This window comes from Corvus moneduloides, chromosome 4, assembly GCF_009650955.1.
Source record: "Corvus moneduloides isolate bCorMon1 chromosome 4, bCorMon1.pri, whole genome shotgun sequence".
Classification (NCBI taxonomy): domain Eukaryota; kingdom Metazoa; phylum Chordata; class Aves; order Passeriformes; family Corvidae; genus Corvus; species Corvus moneduloides.
In genome coordinates, this window is record NC_045479.1 from 38,356,424 (window position 1) to 38,375,214 (window position 18,791).

An 18,791-nucleotide genomic window follows, 5' to 3' on the forward strand; every position below is an offset into this window, starting at 1 on the left:
TTTTATGGCACACGAAAGTTAATGGAATAAGTATATTCAAGAAAGCACACAGAAATGGGGAAAAAAATTCAGAAGTCAGTTTTTAAGAGTTTAAGCAAAACATCCAAGCCCCAAAAAATCTCTGTCAGGCAACAGCGATCTATAATAAATATTCTGCCATGTAATTAAATGTGTGAACACGCAAGGTTAGCAAACATAAACATGCCTCCAATGGACAAAATCTCTATAGGAACCTTAAACATAGTGTCATACCTGATTTCCTTGTACTGAGGTCTCATCTCTCTTATTTTTCTTATAAATACAATATAGCTGGACTACAGCACTTCATATAAACTAACTAGGTACAACGTGATATAACAGAAGAACTCCAGAATAATGTCCCAGCTTGGAGTTCCCAGTTCCCTCAGAGAGCTCCAGTATTTGCACACTGGTTGGAAAAGTATGTCCAACTGTGTACGGCTAGAAACGATACCAAAACCTAGATTCTCAATTCATGCAACCCATTTAATTTAGCATTTACTCTAGATACCCAAACAATACCAGGAAGATAAAAAGAATATATTTAGGGAGAGGAGAACAGAATACTGTAAGAAAAAAATACACTCAGTTTTATAGAATGCTTTAGCCAAACAGTTCTTTCCAATTTATCTTGTGGATAAAATTCAATATTCTCAATGTTTTAAAAAACAGTCCATGTTAAATCATAACTGCTTTAATCCAAAATATTTCTGAGCAGAGAGACAATAGCTATTTTAATGCTGGGTTATGATAGACATGACATTATTTCTTCTGCAATAGATTGCAGATTACACTTTTGGAATGCTGTCAAATTATTTCACACCTAGTGATTTTGCTTCATTCAACATCTGATACTTGCATGCATCATTTGGTATTTTTCAGCAGTCCCTGTCTATAACAGAAGCAGGAGTCTAACAGCAGAGCAACTTCTCTGTGGAGTCTCCACATAACAAAACAGAACTGACTTACCATGTTCCATCCTGGGTAGAGGTAGTCTGTCCCAACAAATTCAAAATAGTGAGCAAAACCTTCTTTCAACCACACATCCTCCCACCAAACTGGAGTCACAAGGTCACCAAACCACTGCAACACCAAAAAGTTCAAATGAACAACTTTAACAACCTTTAGGAAACCATGCTTGCACATATTTCATTTAGACAAACACATTCTCTACACGTATTAATAAAAACAGTAGTACTTACCACCCACTGAAACTCACTAACTGTATTTTTCTTGTTCTAATTAATTCAATGTTACAGGATGCACAAGTTAATGAAGTAAAAAATTAGAAAAGAACAAGCAGGGGAAAAAAAGCATTGAGGACAGTATTCAGTGTCAACTTCAGTTCTCTGAAATAGATGCTCACCTAGGTTTAAGAGACTAACAGAGACACTGGACAGAAAAAGGCTTCTAACTCAAGTAATCTGATCCATTACATGGAAACTTCATTATATAGTGTGAATATTGAAAAGCATACATGTGAAAATGGGAACGCATTCTCCACCCCAGACCTAAATTTTAGCGTTTCTTTCTCCTCACTGTCTGCCCAATAAGCTTTACAATACTGCTGATGCTCCTCTCCTTGGCAGGTTTCCTAGGGAAACCAGCTTTAAACAATGCCATCTCTCTGTGGGTAGGACTCAGATGCCTAAAAGCAGGTAGTTAATGCCAGTTAGAGAACATACTAGGGTATGTGAGATACTCACGAAGGCCTAGGAAATTTCATACACAACTTATAGGACATCTGCAGCCTTCCCAAACAGCAACCAGAAGCAGAGGTTTCTGAAACGGCTCAGCCCACCTGTGTATATACAAGGCAACCCTACTTGAGCTGCCTGTCTCTCCCATTTCCTCCAGGTGGTTCTTCAACATCCCCACTGACTTCAATGTAATTTAGCAAGGAGGACAGAAATCTCAAGGATAACTAAACTCCATAAATTCCATAAGTACATAATGATCATCAACTGAAAAGAGGAGAAGGGTCTGAGCTGAGCTGAAGTCAAGAACACGACAATTACATACTCTGCTCACTAAGACCTCAACAGACAAATCTCACAGTACAGGACATGAAGGTGTCAGAGGGATTTTACACAGAGCAAGGATGATCACTGGAAGATGGATGAGGACAAGAATTCACAGGGAATCAGATGTCATATATTTGTCTGCTGATGGATGACCCTGTTCAAATGATTATTTAAATGATTTACATGATTGTAATGTGCAACCCAAATAATGTTACACAAGTGGTAAAAACAGAAACATAGTATTATGAAAACATATTTCACACTCTCTGTAGCCTCTCTTCTGCCAAACAAATATCAAAACTTCAAGTAAAATTATCTGCCAGTTTTCTCTTCATATTTATAAAACTTAAATTCATAATCAACAGAGATAATTTTGAGCTTTCACGTGTAAGCAAGCTCTAAAAATACACAGAGAGGGAGCAGCAATTAAGTATTCTAGAGGGAGAGACTCGGAGCAAAGGAAGTGATGCTGAACGGTAAGGAGAGTGAGGAATGAATGAAAGTGGAGTTGGCCCATAAGCAGTTTGATTTCATGACAGCTGGCTTGTCTGAAGGCTTTGTCTGGGACCTGAATGAAAGATGTCACTTCTGTGCATGTCTCTGTGGAGTGCAAATGACACCACAGAAGGATCAATGCTGCAACGAGGATCCGTACTGAAGTGAACACCAGAGCTTCAAGCAACAGGCTAGCAGGCAAACACCAGACTAGCAGGAAGATTATTACCACATGGCCATATAAGGTTCAGCAAATAGAATTTCAATGAAGAAAAACGTGGCAATGAATGTCACTGACAATCAACTTAAGAATCCAGAGAGAAAAGCTGAGGTTGATAGAAGTCATATTCATACACCATGTGAAGCTAAACTTAATGCACACTCAGTATTCATCATGTAATTGAAGGCTATCAATAAATTAACTCTCTACAGGGCCACTAAACATAGATCCTGATCTTAAGAACATTTAACTGAAAAGACAAAGAAATACTGGAAATATATTCACACAGCTAATGCATTTTCAGAATTTGAAACATTGAAATGAATATAACTTTCATACACCAAGAAGTACGGAAGTTAAATTCATACTAGAGTAAGTTGCTTAAATGACTTCTAATGACTAAACACAACAGCATAGAGTTCATTTCCTGAATTGCTAGAGTACTACTGAACAAATATAAAACCAGTAGTAGAATAGTCATTTTGAATTATGACTAGTCAGAGAGATTTAAAAAAAATAATGGTTGTGAAGTTCATAATACCTTGTCCAGTCATTTGAATTAATGACATCAATTTATGATGTCACAAAAGAGAATTTCTTCTACTCCTTTGTGAGTTTTCTGGGTTCATTTATTAATGATACAACTAAAATGATTTGTTTAATTATCCACCTAAAGGAAGAAATGTTTTAAAGTCATTAAAACAGCATGTGATATCAGTATGAAAATGTAGGGAATTTGCTTAACTACTTTTGAACAGTATCAGAGAGGGTTATGGATGTCAGAGACAGAGCAATACCCAGAGGCTGCAAGTAAGAAAGCCAGAATTTCCAGCAGAAAGGTGCTATTATCTTCCCAGGTGTTACATGTCTGAAAGGAAAACTGTAAGTAAAGCATTTAATTTCTTTAAGTGATTATTTATTTATTTGCGTATATGACTATGAGCTCTATCTGCCTGGAGTGACGACCATCACTTCATTTTGAAATGCATTGATCACATAAATTTCTCATCTCCCTCAGGTATTATGTTCAACCTGACATGTAGAAGGTATTTAATTTACAGATACACTGAAAGGACACTCTTTCCCATATGTTTTCTTTACAGAATGTTTTAAAAAAATGTTGATTCCAAAGTTTTTAATTTTCTTTCTGCTTTCATGCCTCTGTAAGTCAATCTGTCACACCAAGTTTTGTGCTCAGGTGGGAAAACTATCACAAAAAATCATGATGCATAAATTCAAATGACTCTTTCTTCAAAGGCTGTAGGTGGAACTGATCTATGATATGCATATAAAACTGATTACTACCTTAACAGAATTATTTTAATAAATTATGGTAATTACTTCAAGCTATCAAATTAAGCTGGTAGAAATACATATGTTTTGACCAGCTCATGGTTTGGAGCTTGGAGGACAGGCATTTATGCCAAAACACTCATACAATCTTTTTTTTTTTTTTTTTTTAATTAAATAAATAAAATATTCTGAGAAAACACTCAAGCTGAAATATCAAAGGAATAGCACCCTACAAAATTACTGAACCAAAACTACCTAAGTAATTTTCACGTATCTCTCCTAAGACATGTATCTAAAATACCAGGTCAAGCATGACAAAGTCAGCTGTGAAGGAACTGGACATAAAATTCTTTCTTACACAATTTTTACCTGTATTTTAGCAACCACAGAATTTGTCCTTTTGCAATGCTGCCTCTCATTTTCTGTCTGTCCTGAGTACTGTGCTCAAGCATTAATACACAGCAGGTTTGGTAATTACAATTTTTAAACAGTCAAATCTAAAGGCAACAATCTGGATTTTTAATATTCATCTGATTTCTCTAACCTTGTAAACAACATTAGCAAAGCAATCGCTGTGTTACTCTAAGTAACAGGGGTCTCATGCAGATCAGTTTACTACATGCCCAGATACGTTCCATAAATCTTGAAGTCATGGGTTTAAAGTCAGGGAAATCAGACAATGACACAATTCTTAAAAAAAAATTAAAATAAATTTAAAAACCCCATATTTTAGAAGAGTTCCATTTCCCCTTCCCTGAAATTTAAAAAAAAAAAATCAATAAATAAAAAGTAAAACTTGAGATGTGGACTCTAGCTTTGCTTGCACCAGAGAGATTTTGATTAATTTCTGTCACTCTATGTGGAAAAATGAGTGAAGGGGAAAAATATTCATGTGTCACCACAGGCTAACAGCAGAGGCAAGAGATCCTGGACCCAACCTGGTCTCGGTTCAGTACATTTTCAGCTAAGATAGTATTGTTTAGAGTTCCTTGAGGGGCTTCTGAGTATGGTAAGATAGAAGTAGCAAAAAGAGCTAAATAAAGGCAATGTGATGGAGGTGCTAGACAGTGTTTTTCGGGTTATATTTTTTGAGTGTTTCTCCCTTTAAACTTTACTTGCAGGTGAACAATCCATATTCCGTGTGACTCTATTCTGTATCCAAAAAGTAGAAATAACAGTTCTTTAACTTGACTATTTTCTATCTTGTCTAGTTATCCAGTGAAGCAGCTGAGCAAAGACCTGATCTGCATGGCACTGAAACAGAAACAGCAGCAAGAGGAACAGATGAAGTTACTTTTAATTAAGCCAACAGCACTGGAAGTAATATCTACATGGACATCAAGTAAACCTCCATCTGCAATTTTAAGGTCATTTAAATCCACCTTATGATCATATTTCTACCCTAAAATAAATTCAGCTATAGTTTTTGCCCTCTTCATGATCCTCTAAAATTCCCAGAACAATGTGAAAAGGCTTTAGTTTCTATAAGATCAAATAAACAAACTTGGCCAGTTACTGATGTGATAATTGCCCACATCTGAGATATAAGTTGCTCTGGAAGTACAGGAAATTATCAAAGCAGTGCAAAGAATAACTGGAAGTAATGGAAGGATGTCGCTGTTGTCCGTAGGGATGGCGAGAAATCACGATATGAATTCAGGATAAAATGGGATTATTTAATTAATTACAGACTCATTTATATAGCATTATTTGCAAAAGTGGTATAACATTATTGGGTGCTTGACCATATGCCTCCCAGAGTGATTGGCTGAATGCTACGACACCTATTTCAAAATATTTTCTTCAGTGTGGAAAACAAGACTGTGCATAACAAGTTTGCACCTGTGGGATAAAGCCTTGGTTTACAAAACCCTCTACACTGTTGACAGCTAGCTTGCATGAGAAAGGAGACTTTCCAAGCAGCTGTAAAAAATAGGAAAATTTCTCTGCCAGCCTTTTTCAGCATCTACAGAAGGACTTCAGAAAAACCACGACTTAAGCTGAACACTTCGAAAAACTTACTTACTATCAGATTTAATCAAAAGGTTTTAAGGGAAGCCATATAACCCTGTAATCGGGAGCACTGAACCCGGCACTACAAACACACCACATGGAAAAATCTAATACTCACAGGAGCTGGGACTGGATGACCTAATGTATCTTTTCCACACATGATTCCTAAGGCACTGTAATTTTTCTAGCAGAACCATGTACTGCTCTATTGTACTGCACAGTGAAGAGCTTATAGCAAAATCAGATGATAGTATCAAGATAAAATTACCAGTAGCTTTAAATAAAAATTTCATGTTTTAGTTGAGGACTTCATATTCTTCGGCCAATTTAATGTGAAACACGAATAAGAACCAAACATTATTTTCATGTTCATCTGCCAGAATGCCATTACAATGGCTCCCTTTTACACGGTACTTTTTATTTGCAGAAAGTGTTAAGAATTTGAATTGCCTTTAAAGAATACTGTGTAAAGTCACAGATGTAAGCCATGGTGATTACACAGTAGGATTTCATTCATTTTAACCTGAAGGCTATGATTATGCCTCTTATGAGTGTAAGAAAGCATTTCCTGCCCCTGTAGCAAATTTCTTCAATAACATTTGCATTCAATTCAATATTCCTAACACTTGTAACGTGTTTAGTTTGAGATAAGAAGATGGGAAAAACGTAAAATAAATTGTAATACGGGTTTATTATTTTAAGTTTTCTTATTGACACAATAGTTTCTGCACACATAAAGACATGCTTATCCACCATTAGTGAACAAAAAGGGTCAATACCAAATTGCAAAAAGATGTGGAAAGAAAAAGAAAATGGATGTGTGTATGTGACAGAAGAAAAAGACTACCACCAAACTGACTTCAGCCAAAATATTTTTTTTACATGAACATTAAACTTAGCACAAATCTGCTATCAACATATTTATTCTACATATCAGCAACAAATACCCTGACACACAAACACAGAATATAACGCTAGATAAGACAGGGAACCTGTTCATTGCTACCCATTTTCTCTTCTATCTCTATTTTGAGTCTTCACAGTTTCTGTATTGTAGGGATGTGTCTTACAGACCTCCATGTTATATGGATTCCAGTTACAATAGAAATCACAACCATCCATATGTACAATACAAATTCATTTTCAGTTCTGAAAAGGAGTGCACGGTTTCTGAGATTAAGATCAAATACATGAACACCTTTAATACCTGATGACATAGCTCATGTACAATGACCATGGTGACATCCAGTAGGTATAAAATAGAAGAAATGCTTGGATCTAGCAGTATCCTTTGCTCCACGAAAACACTCAGTCCCCAGTTTTCCATAGCAGCATATGGATGCTTAGGCACAGCTAACAGATCTAGAAATAGAAATAATGTATGTTAACTCCTTGTGGGAACTACTATGCTGAAGAACTATTGTAAGAAGGACCATAAATCGTCACTAAAAGCATTTTAAACTATGTACATGGGAAAAAAAAACAAAACAAAACCTTAATTTCAGCTTTTTAGTAGTATTTCTTAGGAAACATTAATAAAATACTCATTTTTATCTTACACAACTATCTGCTCACAAATGATTACCATGTTATTGATGTAATACAATACTTAATATTTCTAGTGAAGCTTTCTATACAGAATCCAGCATATTTACAACACCTTGTTCATTTACTTCTAGGTTTGATACTGCTTCTCATGTTTACTATACCACATCAGCACAGTAACACAGACTTTTACCACAAGTATTTTTTATCTTTTCATTAAAGCACCTCCTTTATGAACATCTTACACATCAAACTGTATGTAATGACTGACATTAAGGGGTGCACTGAAGAAATACTGTTTCATAACATCAAGAAAAATGGTAAACTGTTCAGAATGCCCAGTTCTTAATAAACAAGGCACCTTCCAGTGTGCACTGTTGCTAGCACACATCCTCGGGGAGCAAGACTGCTGAGAGCCACCTCTCAGCCCTGCCAGCTGGAACAATGGAACCATACACAACTTCAGGAGCATTACTTCAGTTTTCAGTAAGAAAACATTAGGAACAAGATGGGACAGTCCTTCATCAAGGAAAAAAAAAAAAAAAGCACCAAGGAATCTCTTTCAGTGGCAAGAGGTTGAACAAGACAATACCACAATACATGTCTTAGAAAAATCTTACTGCAGAAGATTGAAAAGAACTAAATTGACTATCAGTCTGGAAAGAAATCTAAAATTACAGTAAATTTCCACACAGAATGAACCAATGCACAATGCTGCTTCACAGCAAAAAACATCTGAAAAGAGCCCAAAAACAACTTGTCTATCAGAAGCCCAGTGCAACCCATGTACAAATCAGACAGAATTTTGGAAGCTACAATGTTACATCAGCATGGTGCTCCCTCCAGTCAAACTAATTAGCCTGACTTCTCAATTAATTAGCTGGGCTGCCACACTCCTCTCTCATTTGCCTCTACTACTTCTGTTTCCAAACCAAGTTCATTAGCAGTTATCACAAGTCTATCTAGATGGTCCTTCACTGGGAGACTTCCTAACATGAAAAAGAGAAATTCTGACCTAATTATTCTAAGTAATACTCTAAATTGTATTACGGCACTGTAATAACCTCTCCTAGGTTTGTCTGTTTTGGGTTGCCAATGCATGTGTTGGAATTGGCTTGGAGAACAGACTGCAGGAGCTCTACTTCAAGATTCATAGGAAGTTGCCACTGAAATACTGGGAAATGAGCATGTGGTTATATTGTGGCATTCCTAAAAAGGGCCTGCTTTAAGAAGCATAAAAATACCAGCCTCCTAGTGGAAGCTAGGTAAGTCTAAGAGCTACTTCCAAATACATGCAAAAAATATCCAAATCACAGAGACACACTTCAAATGCTAAAGAATAAATATTTTATAGAAAAGCAGACATTAGAACATGAGCCTAATTAAACAAAATGAAGTGAAAATCCAAAATGTGGTGTTCAAGATTAGACATGTGAGTAAATTCAAAACTATGTGCTTTCCTTTTCTTCTTCAGTTGAAGCTTGAACTGTACAATTTTTTTAGAATAACTGCAATTTCTTACAAATGACATGCAAAATGAAAAACTCCTGCCTGCTATACAAAGAAGGAATAGGGATGGAAAAAAAAAAAGACAAAAACATTACTGGGTTGAATCACTGAAGTTAACGGCAAATCTTCATTAACATTAAACAGGGATCTCTCCCATTCTCAACTCTGTAAAGAAAGCTGCAACTTCTCCTACACCAATTAAACTTTCCTCCAAAAGGTGTCTTCAGAAGATGCATACTGTTCTTATTTACCCCAATTAAGCTTTCAGCATTTTCCTTCAAATACAGAACAGAACTAGCACGAAGTAAAAACCAGGTCCGTACTTTTCACTGATCCTTTCGTCTCTTTATTCTCCTTTGGGCTCAGTTGTAGTTTTCGGTCTTTCTTTCCAGTCAAAATGGACAGATGTTGTAAGTGTCATCCAGTAATAAACTGGAATAACTCTTGTGGAACAGGGAAACAAGGGTGAGGTCTCACACCTCACACATCTACAGGCTAATTATAGACTGTCTTTCACTCTTTGTGTCGTTGGTATTGCTTTGCTGGTTTAGACTGATACTTTATAGCACTGAGAACACCAATAAAACCTTCCAATCTGATGGACAAATAACTGCCATGCAGGTAGGCAACCACAGAGGGATATTTTAAATCACTTTCTTCCAACACAGCCCCATTGCTCTGCATGCCTGAAAGTCCTTTCATGCATCAGGTACTGCTGAAAGGGCTTTTCTGAAGAGAGAAAACAAAACATATTAGATAACCCTGTCAGTTTCCAGAATGCTAATCCTTGCAGGTGACATGAGCATACCAATAATGTTGAGTGAGTAGGACCACACTACTGTTTCTAGTACATGGTCTGATACACTTTAATGCCAAAGGAGAGGCTTTCTTAACCTCCACTGACTGACAGAATGGTCTCTGAAAATACTCATCATCACAAGATATTTTTGCTTCTTATTGTCCACATCTAAATTCTGAATATCCAAGTCTCTTTGATGGCTTCAAAAATTTCTACTACCTTTAAATAAAATTCCAAACACATCTAGTTTTGTAGTAAAAGACATAATAATCTATATCTTTCTCTGGGGAGTAATAAACGTTTGATTTCAGAGGAACAATGTGTGATGTTCAAGTCTCAACATGAGAACTTGTATTGCCCTGTTTATCATGCCATTAGAGCCCTGAGCAAGGTATCCTGTGATCCTGGAGGTGACATCTGTTAAGGTTTTAGTGTCATTTTTAAGGAGTAAGCTACAAAAGGGGGAATGATGATGCACATTTTGATGGAAACATCATTCACACATATTACTGCACGGAAGTGTTCCGCACTAACTGCAAAATGGGAACTACTGAATATATAACAGCTTGTGTACATGCTGCATCCAGTCACTCTCCACACTATTTAATTAAATTCTTTGTAAAGCACTTGTGAATGTTTGATTATGTGGATATTGCTGGGGAAATAGAAATGTGTGTTACTGCTTGCAGAGAATAATATCCTCATGCATCATAAAACTGTTACTTGAGATTTCCTGATACAGCAATGCAGAGCCTGGTGTAGTGCTGGAATAACGGAGGGTTTCCACCTCCTGGCCTTCACAGAGACTAAATTCATGACCAACAAGTAAAAATTATATGGCTAAAATAAAATCACAAGAAAAAAATGTGTTGAAGCTTCACACTAACATGTTATACTAGTACAATTATTTGAATAAAAGAATAGCATTTGGGTTTTTTAAAAATGCGTATCTGTGTGAATTTCATGAAAAAAAATTAAGTTACAGAAATTGTACATAGCTCAACAGCTTGATTTCTTTCCAAACACTTAATTAAGGCATCATAACTATGTGAGCTTACATCAAAATATAATCCTCTGACATTACTAGCAAGTTATCATCACAGTGCAAAATAGAAATTAGCAATTTCACACCTAAATTGGTCCCAAAGCAAATACACATTTGATGGGGGTTTTTAGCTATGAACTTAGTATCTGTGCAATATGCACAAATGATACTGTTTTTCAATCTTTGCCAATCATGGTATCTTCTAGGTTTTGTTAAAAACCATTATATTCCCCAAAGCATACAACTGGGAACATCGCTCTTACTTTAAATGAGAGTGAGGTTAGAACAGGATAGGATTAAATGCAAAATGATCCAGCTCTCACGCAGAGTACCATGAATTTGTGGGGCCTTTTCCTCTCCTTTATCACCCTACTCTTTTGCAAACATCAAAGCACCTTCTTCATCACTGTGATTCCATTACATTTAACCACCCCCACTTGAAGTTGGACAAGGATATTGGTAAAACAGGCACACACCCTTACTATACATATTTATATGAGTGTGCCTATAAACACAAAGAGACATCCACATCCACATTTACTAACATTATGTACTGCAATCTTATTTGGTTTAGCTGCTGGTTGTAATGTAACCAAGGGCTAGATACCCCAGAACATATGACAGTATTAAATTTTCTCATATTCAAGGTGGAAGTTAAAAAGCACCTACTAAGGGGGGAAAAAAAATAACTAGATATATGAATTATTTCTGCAAATTTTCTGTTAGCATACATGAGAAGTCTCCCAAGTAAATATCTGAGACCCTTGAAACACTGCAAGTTGTAAATGAGAACACAGAGTGAGAAACAAGAATTTTCTGTCAAGCATCTTTACATATATATTTTCCTTAATAAACACAGGAGGCATGCGGGAATAAACTGTTCACTCCATGAACTCCATGTTTTTCCCTTGTAATCCCTACTTTTAGTACAAAAATGACACTAGAAAAGTAATTTGAATTTATCTATGTGCCTCTCAATATTATTTTCAGTCATTTCTTCAGAGGCTTTCTTCAGGACATTGGTGCAGGTATCTTGCTCCCAGGATTTCCACATTTCCACTTTTTTGACAACAAATTCAACGAATTAAGAGGAAGCATGGACTAGTGTCAGTTTATTTAAGTCATACCATAAGTATGTTTTTGCCCTTTCCTAGTACTGCATAATGCAATCAATAGCTTTAATAAATCTCTCTAAAGGCCCTGTGCAATTTCCTAAATGAATGCTACTGTACCAATAGAAAAAAAAAAAAATAACAAACCTATTTACCAGAAGAGTTTATATTTCTGCCACTCAGATTCCTTAATCAAAGTAATTTGTTTTACTAAGTAAAAGATGCTTTTCTACAGCACAATACCATTTCATGATTTATGCAGATTTTAAGGAACAAGCCAAATACAAAAAGTGACAGCTCTCATTAAAAAACATGAAGTCAAACAGTAGTTATTGTAAGAAATATCCAAATTTTCTACTGATAAAGAACATATAATAATGGTACTTATAAGAAATATCTAAATTAGCTACTGAATTTTTTTTTCTGCACTGTTTGATTAGTATATGTCAGAGAAGTTTGTTCTGGAAAACTAAGTAATTTCTCTATATACTTTCATCCCCTTAAAAAGATATAGGGGGGAAGGAGAAGGAAGGCAGGGGCGTGACACAACAGGATGACACACCAAAAAACCCAAACATCCCAGGATTGGTAAAAGCTCTCTCAAGCTAATATTTTCCTTGATACACTTTGAGACCCCCGATTTTCAGAAAGTACTCAGTGCACGATTCCTGAAAACTAAATCAATTCAGTATTTCACTTTTGGCAGTTAGGACCTAAATACCCTAAATTACCGGTCTTTAAACTTAACAGTATTCTTCTGTCTTAGCACATGTAAAGTATTCAAACACACAGATGCCGCAAATAACCTGGATGACACCCCCACAGGAAATCTTTGATTAACGTTTCTGTTCAGCTTATTCTGGCACCCATCAGTTTTTACCTCTAGGACTATACCCCCACTACCCTTCTGTAAGCTTGACACTGAACAACCCATGTGGACGTTGGCCTGCAGAGTTAATGCAAAGGTCTAAAATTGTTTGCCATTATTTCGGTCAAATCGAATGGCTTGTTGCAGACCCTGAGGAGAAATCACTTCCACACAGCAGTTTATTGCTGGGTTTTTTATTGCTTCTTATTGCTGTACAAAGTATTACTTAACATTAACTGACATAAACAATGGATGGATTCTCAGAGTGTTTGATACATACAGCAGATGTTTAATGCAATGTGAATATTAAAGGGTCCAAGAGGGAAGAAAAGGTGGGAGAGAAAGCTGGGGAGGGTAAGGAGAGAGAATATGCAGAAACACAGAAAGAAAAACTTTGCTATGTTTTCAAGCAATTGAGCCTTGACACTGGGTGATAGCTCGTTTATAGTTTAAGAAAATAAAATAGAAATCTGTTGATTTTATTTGACATGCATATTATTAAATTGCTTTCAATTTTGATACCCCCAGTCCATAGATCATTGCTTTGTTATTTCAAAGTATATCAAATTATTCAATGTTAAAATGAAAAATGAATGCAGTCGCCCATTGAGGATGAATTGTGCATCATCTTGGTTGTATTGATCTGCACAGGAACAATGCCCTACTTTTAAAATAATACCTGGACAGATCATTATTATCTATTGCTGCACAGTATTAAACAAGGAAAAAAAAAATCTTTCACGAAGTTTCTTTATAAACTTTTTTTTCTCAGTTTCAGCCTTATGGGGGAATTCAAACAGGGAGTTGTACGGATCAAACCGGGACACAGACTGAAATGAGCTCAGGTTTCTGTTACTCCAGGTAACAGGGGTAGTACTGTATATGTATCCCCTACAGTATATAAACAATAGATGAACAGAGAAAATACATTCCAACTCTCAACACAGAAATATCTGGAGAGAGGAAAAAACAAGAAATATTTTTGCTGCCTTCATAAATACTGTTTCTAACATAAATACTAAGAGCACTGACATGATGGAAAATTGCCAACAGCCATTTTCCTACCACCAGAGTTAATAGAGCATGAGGATTCTATGGTTGAAAACAACACGACACTGATTACTGAGCACTATCAGTATGAATGCTGCTGCAAAGAAAATGATCAAGTGCCACTGCCATATTCCTTCTCTTTGCTGCAAAATCAAGGTGCAGGTACACAGAAACTCCAGAACTCCATTCTACTCAAGACTAGTAATGAGATAATTTTTTTTTTTCATCTGGCACACATTAAACTGATTTGCTTCACAGTAATAAAGAGAGGAATGTCTGCATAAGCACAACACTCTATATACCAAGATTTATGCCTTTATATTTGCATTTAAGTGAGATCACATTCACAGGTGATGGGCACAGTTTAACCCGGAAAGTAGAAATAGGAATTTTGGGAAGACGGGCAGTTATTTAGCACTAGCACTATCTTATATTTCACCTGGAGATAAAATTACGATGTACCTAATCATATTCACTACATCTGAAGGCAATGTTTTTGTGAGGACTGTATCTATTTATCCTCTCTTCCAGAGTAAGATGAAGAAATGCAAATAGACTGTCCTGGATAGCTCCTGAGATACTGTTTTTAGATCTTGCTGTGCATCCTAAGTCCCAGAACAGAGTTTATCTTACATTCTTTTGCAAATCCTCTCAATAGAGTAGATCAGGATAAAACTTTACTATCTTAACACTAAAAACAGTAATCTATTCATCACTTTATTAAATTATTTTTTTTAAATAATTATTTATATCACAATAAAAACCCATCATCTTGAATTCTAAAGAAATACTAGTAACAGAAGACTCACTTTGTTCTCATGCAAGTTCAAACTCTTTCCTTCCCACTCTTACCTAAGGATGCAACCATGTAAACTAAGTCTTGTCACAGAATCCATGTTCACAAGCGGCTCAAATTACACCCTGATGGATCAAAATACAGAACTCCAAGGTGAACTTCTTGATGCATTTAGATATCCTAGAGATATTTAACTAAGTGAATTTACTACTTCATTCTGTTACCTATCAGCATGGGCACAGCCTGCCAACCATGTGCTGTGTAGCTACTCATGACAGGTGAAAAATCACAGTTAAAAAGCAGGTATGCAAGATTGCGACAGAAAAAAATCATGCTTCTGCACAGTTACCCTGTATTTCCCACAGTAAAATGCAGCACCAAGATCCAAACCACCAAGAAGCTTCACTTTCCTGGCACAGGAGGGCTGAGTGATGGGCTCCACTCAGTACACACCCTGTTATGCAGAGGCAGGCAGCAAGTATGTGTCTCCAAATCAAGAGGCTCTTTTTTTAAGCATCTGGGCCCAGACTTACTCCTCAACACCACATGGTTATCTGGGGAAGGGGGGGAATGGGGGAAGTAATTAAAAGAAATAAAAGAAATTAGCAAGATGGAAAAGCAGAATAGCTGAAACCTTCACCAGAGCTGAAAATCTCTTTGAGCATGGAAAACAGTGGGAAGAGATGAAAATGGTGCTTCGTTCTGCACCTGGAAGCAACTGATACTAGTGACAAGAAAGACAGTAATTAGAAAGTATTAGCCTTATTTCTGACAGTTGTGGTTCCAGACATACTTCAAGTGTTTAATAGTTTCAATTAACTCAGAGAGTAGAACCCAAACATGAAAATCTGTCACAAAAATTGAATACTGCAAACTGCAAAAATAAAAAACCCTAGAAAGAAATATTTGTTATCTGAAGTTACAAAACAAGAGCAACACACTAAAGAGAGGCTGGTGACCGAGACCAAATTAATTGTACTACTAAAGTTTGGCAAGGAGTTAACCAGAGCTGACAACAAAAGAGGCTGGGACAGTCCTGGGACAAGTATTTCAGGACCAGACTCCTGACTGCCTCAGAAAAAAAGGAAAAGCAGAGATTGGCAAACAACACAAGCCATCTAGTCCAGAACAAAGTTTACAGAGATCAGTCAGATCTCTGACACAGGGACTAAGATTGATAATCCAATATCTCACCAGAAAATAAACGCAAGATAGAAAATCATCCAGAGATCAGAGAACATGTGGAGCTGCACATACAGTGACAGTCTGTTCAAGCAACAGTCCTTGTCAGAGTGGGGGAAAAGTACTGAAAGGGTGATGGATTACATCTCTCCATTCCACCAGTGGAGTGACTATACTGACAAGGGGGATGATGACAGCAATACCTACCCCTATTAGTATTTCCTTTGTACTTTTATGATACACAAATGCCCCAGGGTATGGTATTGCTATACTTTTGTATAAAGTATGCCTTGTTAGTTCCCTTAAATCACATTTAAGCCAAATTTAGGTAAAAAATCAGTCATACATTTTATCAATAACTTTCAAACCTGACAATGCTGCTGAATGCTTGCTAAAGTTACCACCAGACAAAATCTATGTTTAATGTAGTTACACTGATCCATACCTACATCCATATTGAGCTGGCACTGACAAGGAGGTAATCACAGCTTAGATCCTTGTGCACATCTTATGTTTCACATTTCTCCAGTCATTGAAAAATTATTCACAAGTTCCGGTCTGAGAATTCATCTGCAAGAGATGAACTTCTCACTGAGTACTTTCAGGTGCACTTCTCCATTCCCTCTGAGATCTTCATCAGTGAAATCACAACAGGCTTTGAAATGTTCCTGAGATCTAAACAGACTTACATCTTTCATCCTGACTCCTTCTGTTTCCTCCATTTTTGAGACACAGTCTGTCCATTTTTCTTAATAGTGCTTGTTCACTTCCTTAGATATGCAAATATCTGTTTATTAGACTAAAAAACATCTTCCCTGCTAAACTGGCTGGTAAGCAGCTTCTTACTTCAGTGGGGGATAAAAACATTTTCCTCTCACTTTAGTAATTCATTTGCATTTTTTCAGTGTGTAATGTGACCTCCACCAGAGCTTACATTCTGTATCAATCTTTACTTCCATTTTCCAAAGATCTAAATAAATACAATGTATGCAGCTCACTGCTGACTGCTGAGAGCAATAATCCCAACATACCAGTAATGAACCACTTTGGGATAACAATGGGCTTGCAGCAGCTGAACCCCACTGCAGCCTCACTGTTCTCAAAGTTAGAGCAGAGTAAGACAACTGCAGGACATAACAAATAAGACAACATAAAGTAGCTACATCTTCCCTTGCTTTTGCACAAGAAAGAACCTGCATAAAATTGGAACTTTTTTTTACTGCCTACGAAAGGAAGTATTTTGAGAGGCCACTGATACCAAGTTTTCCTGTGTTAGATGAATATGCAAAATTCAGGCAGATGCCATTTGAAAAGGTTAGGCATTAATCTTATGACGGCACAGACAATGTATCAAGTTTTACAGAGTAACATTTCATATGGGAAAATAAAGGAAGAGAGAGCAGCAAGAGGCATTCAACAACTTTGGAAAGATTAGGAAAATGCCAAGCTAAAACTAAACACACAAAAAAGGAAGCGCAAAGGACATGCATTGGAAGTATTGTAGTGGAAGTACAGAGAGCTGTTAGTGCATTGAGTACAGACAGAGCACAAGAGGAGCATTACCATCATGTCTAGTCTATGAAAGAGATACTGAGATTCCTTGGAATAATGGATTATTGTGACCCAATTTGTGCCAGATGTAGGGGAGTTTTAATCAGCAACTACTGTAACCACTACTGAGAAATCCTGTTTACAGACATCATAGAAGTGCATGAAAAGGCAACAAGAAGTGAGATAAAGAGATCTCCCTGTAATCCCACAGCCAATTCAGAAACAAGATGACAGAAAACATGAAGCTAAATTCTTGAAGTACCTTTAACATGTCATCAGGGCAGTCCTCTAATAAACTCACACAATGGTTGGGACTGGAAGGGACCTCTAGAGGCTATCTTGTCCAACTCCCCTGCTCAAGGAGGGCCATCAAGAGCCACTTGACTAAGACTATATCCAAATGGCTTTTAAATATCTCTAACGACTGAGACACCACGATCTCTGTGCTCTCGGGGGTTTAGCAGATTACCTTTCCAAATTTAGTAGTTTGTCATTCTTTAAGACTTCATCACACAGTTTGAATATTACCTCAAATTTAAATTAGCAAAATAGAACACAGATCAATCAGGCCTCCACAAATCCACAACTTACAGTCTTAGTTCAAAAGAGAGTATTTTATGCTAAAGTCTGATTAAAAATATGTTTTAAATAACAGCATTTTGTATAGTTTTACTAATGTATTTCCTGTAAAATATTTTTCTGTTAGTGTGCATGTTTTACTTAGAATACTACTCTAGAGTAAACAGAGAACTCTTGTCATGGCCAAATGAAATAACTGGTTTTGGTACTCAACAGCCAGAAGAATTACAGACAAAGAAGTATTTCTGCTTTTTCTCCATACATTTTGCATTTCACAAATTGCAGGATGATGACCAAAGCTAAGAAGGAAGCTTGGAAAACCAGAAGAACACTATCTTAAGCTAATGAGAGATGAGATCACTTCTGAAAAAAATGAAGATATGGTGCTGAAGGAACTGAAAGATCCTGTCTCAGGGTACCAAGAAACACAGTGGGAAAAGCTGAAAAATATCACCAGAAGGCTTGAGAGATACAGTTGAAGCAGATGAGAAACACAGACAAACTGGGAAACAAGACAAAGAAATGAAAAGTTTTCCTGAGACAGACAGTAAGTAAGGGGCAAGAAGCTGAGGAAATGTTGTCACAGGGACTATGAATAAAAACAGGATAAACATTTTGAGAGGATAAAGAGGGAGCAAGTGAACATACCTTGCTAGGACACATCTGCAATTCCTCAGGCTTATCCCAGTATG

At 36.6% G+C, this 18,791-nt stretch overlaps 1 protein-coding gene across 1 annotated transcript in view; it reads right to left on the minus strand.

Annotated features, from left to right (window-relative positions):
• TRHDE (thyrotropin releasing hormone degrading enzyme) overlaps window positions 1-18,791 on the minus strand; it is a 209,869-nt gene that overhangs the window by 122,948 nt on the left and 68,130 nt on the right. Inside the window, exons 4-5 of the mRNA XM_032105718.1 lie at window positions 7,271-7,425; window positions 988-1,101 (exon numbers count right to left, since the gene is read on the minus strand). Of these exons, the coding sequence (XP_031961609.1) occupies window positions 988-1,101; window positions 7,271-7,425 (269 nt within the window). The remainder of the gene's footprint in view (window positions 1-987; window positions 1,102-7,270; window positions 7,426-18,791) is intronic.